The sequence below is a fragment of the Gadus morhua genome, unplaced genomic scaffold, assembly GCF_902167405.1.
Source record: "Gadus morhua unplaced genomic scaffold, gadMor3.0, whole genome shotgun sequence".
Lineage (NCBI taxonomy): Eukaryota > Metazoa > Chordata > Actinopteri > Gadiformes > Gadidae > Gadus > Gadus morhua.
The window spans coordinates 90,916-99,733 of record NW_021963969.1 but is presented as its reverse complement, the minus strand read 5'-3'; the positions used below and the strand labels follow the sequence as shown (position 1 = coordinate 99,733).

General features: G+C 54.5%; 1 protein-coding gene across 1 annotated transcript; it reads right to left on the bottom strand.

Annotated features, from left to right (window-relative positions):
• Window positions 1–1,835: 1,835 nt before the first annotated feature.
• LOC115538420 (rho GTPase-activating protein 12) lies at window positions 1,836–8,342 on the bottom strand. Its single transcript, XM_030349986.1, has 2 exons — window positions 8,142–8,342; window positions 1,836–3,843 (listed from the first exon to the last, which is right to left on the bottom strand). The coding sequence occupies exon 2, from the start codon at window positions 3,734–3,736 to the stop codon at window positions 2,795–2,797; it is 942 nt and encodes a 313-aa protein (XP_030205846.1). The 5' UTR covers window positions 3,737–3,843; window positions 8,142–8,342; the 3' UTR covers window positions 1,836–2,794.
• Between the last annotated feature and the right edge of the window lie 476 nt (window positions 8,343–8,818).

Genomic DNA, 8,818 nt, shown 5'->3' with positions numbered 1-8,818 from the left:
CCCCCCCCCCCCCCCCCCCAAACCCTCCCCCAGCGTGAGCAGATACCTGAGTTCTGTCTGAGTGACCTTTGAGGGCCTGACTCACAGACAGGGAGGAGAGACCACACACACACACACACACACACACACACACACACACACACACACACACACACACACACACACACACACACACACACACACACACACACACACACACACACACACACACACACACACACACACAATAAAGAGAGGAGAGGGATGTTGGATAGAATGAGCGCTGAATAAACAGATAATAGAGAGCCAGGTGTTGTCCTACAGATTACGATCTTGGGCTCCAAGATGTTCCCGTCACCAAGAACAAGACACAGTTCCCCGCGGGGGCCCAGTGTGGGGCCCCAAGCGGCCACGGTGCCGGGGCCCCTGGGTAAATATGGAACTGACCTGAAATGGCCGCAGGAAGGGGGAAACACAAACAAACATGGCGGCCAGGCGACCACAGATGCTGGGAGGTGGAGGCGGGCCTCAGCCGGCGACGGTCTGAGAGGATAACAAACACGACGACTCGGAGGTAAAGAGCTTTACCTGATCCGCTCAGGGCAGCGCTGCTTTCACAGACCACTGGGGGGGGGGGGGGGGGGGGAGTCGGGGGTTGGGGGGGGCCCCCCAACACTGGGTACATTCGGATGTTTTTCCGAGGAGGAACACACTGAGGTGTTTTTCCTCCTAATCTGTGATCACATCCTGGCACAATTAGGGGGGGGGACCCAGCTGGTCTCCTAAACCCTCTCACACACATTCTACCACGGCTGTCGGTTGCACACACACACACACACACACACACACACACACACACACACACACACACACACACACACACACACACACACACACACACACACACACACACACACACACACACACACACACACACACACACACCTTGCAGAGTGAATTCAATCAGTTGTGTGTGTGCTCTGGAGGACGGACCGAGGTGGGAAGGGAGAGTACTTCTACCCCGCTGTTCCACCCCGTCCAGAGGACCTGTATTATTGGTTCTTTCGTGGTCTGACCCGGTCTTTCAATCCCTGAAGCACAGCTTGTTCTGGGAACTGGGTGTCACCTGCCCGACCACTAACACCTGGACGGGCTGAGGAGAATCACCTTGTGCTGGGGCCTGGGGCGCCATCAGGACACGAGGGGAATAAAGTGTTTTTAGCGCTGGCTAGCATTAGCATTAGCTCGCGGCTAAATTAGCCTGAATACACTGCAGAGCCCAACGGACACATTAGAGTCCAAAGCTGGCGTTTCTTGCGCAGATAATTCGCGACATGATGCAGTGTGACTGCATGTGGAACACTTAATTATGGATTCAATTAAAGCCCCCTCAACCCCCTCCCCACACACTCACACACACACAAACACCCCCAAGGAGCAGGGGAGGGGGGGGGGGGGGGGATCATTAAAACCAGAAAGAAAAGGAAGAAAAACATCAAAGCAACATTCATACATATTTATGTTTTGTGGCAGTCTTTCCTTATCACCTTGTCCTCTCATGACACACACACACACACACACACACGGGGGTCCCCACAGGGGCAAGAGGGAGGGGGGGGGGGGGGGCAGACAGATCCACAGCAGATATGACCTAGTTTCTATTCAGACATGTCCCTCGCCCCCCCCCCCCCTCTCTCTCTTTGTTCCGCCAGCGCCTGCTGGAACAAAGGACACAGAGAGGGGGGAGAGGGGGAGGCTGGAGGTGGGACGGTCCGACATGGCGGGGGGGGGGGGGGGGGGGGGGCACCGCGGACCCCCCCCCCCCCCCCACCGGGAGACGGATCTGAGGGCCGTCCTCTGCTGGAGCCCTGAGAAATACATTACCCAGAAGCCCCTGCTCCTCGGAAGGGCCCCTGATGAAACCTGCGCCACAGACCGGGTTGTGGACTCAGGTCCAGACCCTGTCCCCCCCTACAGGCTGACGGGACCCATACCCTCACTGTCTGAGGTCCAGAGCCCCCACTCCACGACAGGCTGACGGGACCCATACCCTCACCATGGGGGGTGTCCATTAAAGATAATCCCTGGGGTTTAAACACAGACTGGTACTTTTCTGACTGGCTTCAATCAATAGAAGTCAATAGAAACGGCTCTCAGGGCTTCTCCAGAGTAGAGCGACAAGCTTCATAGCAACAAGCTTTATAGCAACAAGCTTTATAGCAACTAGCGACCACCTGCCTGCCTCGAGACGAGGCTCAGTATCAGAGGACAGAGGTAGAGTAAGGCGTTGACACCGGCGCATAGCTTCGAGACGGAACCTGTCTCGAGGCCAGACGCCCCCCCGCCCACACTCCCAGTTATCCGACAGAACCCCACCCCCAGTAACCACTGGAGTCGTAAACGGACCACTTGGCCTGTGATGATGATCAGACTGCAGCGGCCCGAGAACAGCAGCAGAAGCAGCAGCACAACGTCTGAGGCGAGCGTAGGGCATCCCTACCTCAGCCCGGACGCAGCCCGGCGAGAGCCAACACAAGCTGCTGCAGTACTGCGAGCCGTTGTGCCTGCTGTCGCCGTTTGACCAACGAAGCGGATGAAGAGTTGAATGGTGAACGGACTGCATGTACATATACGACGCTAACCAGTGGCGACTCAAAGCGCTTCACACACCGACGGCGGAGTCACCCACGCAAGGTGAGGGTTTAGGTGCCTTGCTCAGGGACACCTCGACCCTCGGCTAGGAGGAGCAGGGGATCGAACCAGCAACCTTCCGGCTACCAGCCCACACACTCTACCCGCTGAGCCCCATGCCGACCTAAAGAGTTTGAGCTTCAGACGGAGACGGGGGTCTGTGATGGACCACAGGGGTCCGTGATGGAACACAGCGGCGACGCACGAGCCAATCACGGCGGGAAGATCTGGACCTGCCCCCCAAGCAGATAGAGACACAGCCAGCGGACCCCCGGACCCCCCCCCCCCCAAAATCAATCCCCCCCGTCTGGCGGCACTCCCCGGGACGGACACATACCTGCATGAGCTCGGTGGAGCTGCTGCTCAGCTCGTCCCCGGACTCCGAGTCCACCCGGGTCTTGTCCCCGGACCCCTCGTCCGACAGGGGGATCCGGTCGCCGTTGGCGGCCCTCAGGTGCCCCCCCCCCGCCGGGGCCCGGAGCGGCGGCGGCGGCGAGTCGGCCCGCGTGCGCGGCAGCGTGGAGCTGGAGGCGTTGCCCAGGTGGAGGAGGTGGTGGTGGTGGTGGTGGTGGTGGAGGTGGTGGTTGTTGTTGTTGTGCAGCAGCACCAGCTCCGCCACCATCTTGCAGTGGTGGGGGCTGCCCAAGTTGTGGTTGGCGTCCTTGGCCAGGGCGGGCGGGGTCACGCGGTCCGAGGAGGGCGAGGGCGTGGAGGAGGGCGAGGGGCGGCCGAAGCTGGACATCTCGGGCTGCGGCGGCCGGTTCAGGTTGTCGTCGTCAGAGGCGCGCCGGACGTCCAGGCCGGCGGGCTTGGCCCTGGGGGGGGGCTTCTGGGGGGGCAGCAGCGCCCGGCGCACCTCCCGGACGTACTGCGCCGGCACGTAGAAGGCCCGGGCGCCCTCCTCCCGCCTCACCTGCCACCAGTCCTCGTTGGTCTTCCTCACCAGCAGGTAGCTCTCGCCCTGCCGGATCTTCACCGTCTTGTCCTTGGCTTTGTACTCGTAGTCGTAGTCCACCTCCACCTGCACCGGGCCGGGGGCCACGACCGGACCCTCCCGGTCCGCCATGTCCCGGAGCTGCTGCTGCTACCGCCCCCCCCCCCACCCGCCGCCCCGCTGGGCTCAGACGCGAGGACCTCGGGAAGGCCTCATGTCCACAAGGGAGGAGATCGGATCTGCAGGGGAACGGAGAAGAGCGGAGTGAGGAAACATGACATCAGGGAGAGACGGGTGAGGAGAGACAGGTGAGGAGAGGCAGGTAAAGAGGGACAAGTTAAGAAGAGACAGGTAAAGAGAGACAGGTAAAGAAGAGGCAGGTGAATAAGATACAGGTTAAGTGGAGAGGAGACAGTTGAAGAAGAGACAGGGGAAGGAGAGACAGGTGAAGAAGAGACAGGTAAAGGGAAGACAGGTGAAGAAGAGACAGGTAAAGGGAAGACAGGTGAAGAAGAGACAGGTGAACAAGAGACAGGTGAGGAGAGACAGGTGAATAAGAGACAGGTACAGGGAAGACAGGTAAAGAAGAGACAGGTGAAGAGAGACAGGTGAAGAGAGACAGGTGAAGAGAGACAGGTACAGAGACAGGTGAAGAAGAGATAGGTAAGGAATGACGTTAGTGGTCCCGGTGTTCATGCACCTTTACATTTAGGGGCGTTTAGCAGACGATTTAATCCAAAGCGACATACAATAAGAAGATTTGTCAGAAGAAAGAGAAACAATATATCTCTGTTGGTAGGGATGTTCATAGAACCTAGTAGTTCCAAGAACTAACAATCACTAGGTTAACCCATTACAACAAAGCTGGCTTGATACCACACAGCAGGCCTCAACACACCACAGGGCTTGGTAAACCCCCTTGCGTTGCGTCGACGTGGAACCATAATCAGCCCTTAAGTCAACCGACCCTCAATGGAAACCAGCAGCACCAGCATAACAGCAGACCCCCCCCCCCCCCCCCCCCCTTAGTGGGAGCCCCGCTCAGTCAGAAGCCCTAAGGACACTGTGACCCCACACGCCGGTCGCTTTTCAAACCGGATCCGGTGACAGGCCGGAGAAACCCGACCCTGTGTGTTCCATACCCACGCTGAAACAAAGACCAGGCCCCCGCATGAAGGCCCAGACCCGGGCCCCTTCAGAGAGGAGCTGGCCTTCCTCCTGGGTCAACCGCACTTAAGGACATGAAAGAGGTGTCAGAGTTCACCTAGACTCTGCATAGCCTCCCCCCCCCCACACGCACACACACACACACACACACCCCTCTTATGGACTCATATGTTGTACGTCCTGGCACTTAATTTACACACTTATTGTATGTTGTACGTCCTTGTACTTAAAAATAGTACCTAGCATCGTGTAGCATCTTATCCTTGCTGACTTTGTTGCATACGGGGAATGGGTTTACGTAGCGATTGTAAGAATGAATGGTTCTATGAACATCCTTACTGTTACCGACAGCGATATATTGTTGTTTCTCCTTCTTCTGACAAATGTACTTATTGTATCTGCTAAATGCCCGAAATGTAAATGTAATTGTTAGATTTAAATCTTTATTCATCCATTTATATCTGTTACCCGTTGTATTGTGAGTCACTGTCATTTTGATGACCATTTTTCATCCTAATGTGGAGCTTTTCATTCAGAAAAACGTCCACTCACACGATAATGTCAGCGTTACTTTACTAAACTTCTTCCATCTCTCCCGGTAATGTCGTCGTCGTCCCCACCCTAAACATCGGTTAAGATCATCAAACCCAGGGTTGAGTGAATGAGCAGATCTGAGCGTCACCTACAGGAAGTCATCGTCAAAGTTGAGCCAGGCTGGAGAACAGAGGAGGTGATACTGGAATGGAGACCGCAGGCTGGGAGGAACCATTAGGAACCGTTCAATTGAGCTAAAACGAGTGTGATAAAAGGCGGTGCGGAATGGGGGACTCACTTCCCCCTCCCCCTCAATTCCCACTAAAAGGTTCTGAGCGCTGACGGAGGGGCGGGCTCCACCTTGACCTGTCAATCACAGAGATGCCCCTCCATTAGAAGGGTTAAAAACAGCCTCCACACCGCTAAATCAGGGGGGGATGACAACACTCCCCAATACCAAATATATTCTCTCTCTCTCTCTCTCTCTCTCTCTCTCTCTCTCTCTCTCTCTCTCTCTCTCTCTCTCTCTCTCTCTCTCTCTCTCTCTCTCTCTCTCTCTCTCTCTCTCTCTCTCTCTCTCTCTCTCTCTCTCTCTCTCTCTCTCTCTCTCTCTCTCTCTCTCTCTCTCTCTCTCTCTCTCTCTCTCTCTCTCTCTCAAAAACAATACGTACCGGAGCTCAGGCTGACACACCCTGTCATTTAACACACCCACACACCTAGCTGAAAGTAACACTGTCTGTCTGTCTGTGTGTGAATATCTTGAATTCTGTCTATTGTTTTAAACACTCTGAACTAAAAGCCCAGCATTACATAATGCTGTCCTGTGTGAGTGTGTGTTTGTGTGAGTGTCTGATGCTACCCGGGGCCTGTTCCAACAAAACCCTCAGACAGGACACGTCAACGTGCACTGTGTCTGTGTACATGTGGGTTTGTTTATGTTTCGGTGTGCGCGAGTGTGTCTTCTTGTCTGTGTGTGCGTCTGTGTGTGCTGGCGTGTTTTTATCTGCGTGCTTGTTTATTTGTGTGTGTTTGTTTGTCTGGGTGTCTGCCTGCTACCCTTCCTAGTACAAGCCAATATGTCAGCATTGCCAATAACAACAACAATATATCGTATGTAGGCCCACTCACATGGCTAAATATGAGAACAATAAAAAGTAAACAATCAGAATGATTTAAATGTTAAAGAAAAGTCCTCTCATCTACAGAGGGTTACATCTCCTCACCCGTCCCGTACAGGTACGACTTAATGTCCTCCTCAACCACAACAAAGGCACATCTCAGGAAGAGGCCAGCACGATGTCCCCGTTCAGGGCAGCGACACCGCTCGGTGTGACACACACAAACCCTTTTGACTGAGAGAGAGAGGGAGAGAGCGAGAGAAAGAGATTCAGTGGTCCTCTGCAGCCCAGTCTCTGAGGGTCAGCCAGCGTGTTGCTCTGCACTCTATTAGTACCGCGTGCCGCTCGAGAGGTCCGGGGGGGGGGGCTCCAGTCTCCATGGCTTTTGTCCATCCCTCTGTCCGTTTGTTTTTAATAAAGAGTACCAACCGAATCCATAATCATAGCCATGGCTAATTATTAACATGAGCTGCCTGGGAATTCCATCACGCAAAAACCACCCTGGAACACACACACACACACACACACACACACACACACACACACACACACACACACACACACACACACACACACACACACACACACACACACACACACACACACACACACACCTCGAGGATTGTAAACAACATCATACATCCTCTGGAATTACATGGGATTTATGTGCTCAAATAAGGCGTATTGTACCCCGACACGGGCTCTAGTCCCTCGACATGGGCTCGAATCCCTCTACATGTGCTGGCCAGCCCGATGAGCTGCTGGCTGCCTTTGTCCGGGGGGCTTCATTCAAAACACATGTCGCAGCCCTCCATTCCAGCATGTGCCTCCGCTGCTGCTGGGTTCCATCCCTCGGTGCGTTTCGGTGGGCCCCCCTCCTCACACCGGATCCATGCGAGGTCCGTGTCGCTGCGGTTTACGCATGAGAATATACTGTGTGAAATTATGTAACCCAAAGCTGGCTCACTGCAAATGAGCTCGCCTCGTAAACCCGGGGGCTGGGGGCGCCAGAGGAATGCCCGGGGTAGGGGCTACCCTGGGGGGAGGGGGGGTTGGGTCTATAGGTGGGGGCAGGGTCCCTCTGGCTCTCTCAGACCCCAAGTAGACTCCAGATATACAAAAGAGTTCAATCCATATTCAGCTGCAACAAAGGAGTCTGTCTCTACACCCCCGGTCCTCCCCGGACCGGTAGATCCAGGGTGCCCTGTTCGGCAGCACCGTGCCGGACGCCGCGGTGCGTCCTAACGTCCCGAAACGGTTTAAAACGTCCCCGAGCCCGAAACCCAATCGTATCAATCACATCACGTGGATCGGCTAATGACCAACAACGTGAAATGACTGCCAACATTCCCAAAGCAAAGTATCATTCCCATCGCTGTGGACGATGGCGGGCCGAACCCCTGACTTAGGGCACATCAGGACCGCAAGGTGGGGGATCCGAACCGAGGCCGAATGCTGAATGGACACACACACACACACACACACACACACACACACACACACACACACACACACACACACACACACACACACACACACACACACACACACACACACACACACACACACACACACACACACACACACACACACACACACACACACACACACACGCTTCCCAGTGCTGCAACAGCGTGCATGGCAACAAAGTAACTCCGGGAGAGACCAATGGGCTTCCAGCGAGCAGGCGATGAGCGAAAAAAAGAATCCATACACACCTGAATAAGCGAGGTCGCGGTACCTTCTCGGGTTCTCCTTCTGTCTTTCCCTGCGGAACTCTGACACCCTGTAACGCCCGGGTAAAGCTCCAGCCTCCAGGAGAGTCTGCGGGGATAGTCCGAGAGGTTCAGTCAGTGCTCTCCGTGCCAGAGCCTCGAGCCCACCGCTGCTGTGCGCCACACTGAGGTCCCTCCCCTCTCTCTCTCATGCTCTCTCTCTCTCTCTCTCTCCCTCAACGACCGTCAGAGCCGAAGGACCGCGTTCACCACCACGGCTCACCAAGCGCCCCCTGGTGGCGGTTCGGCGCTTTGTTTTAATTAATCAACTCAAACAGGGAAAAACCTATATTGTTATTTATTTGATGTGACATTAAGGATGACATAAAGCCTGCTTTAAAACCAATGAAAACGACTAACTACGATGAAAGAAAAACAATATACTGTCTTTACTTTGTTAATCATTTATATATATATGTACACATATATTTATATATTATATTTTTTATATCATATACTATTTTATATTACATTAAGGGTGGCATAAGCCCTGCTATAAACCAAGGACAATGACATATATCATACGACTAAAACGTCCTATGAACGTTTTGGGAGCAGAACTCAAGCCCTTAGGCAGAAGACGACGCTACAGACTTCAATGTTTGTGACCTAACTAGATG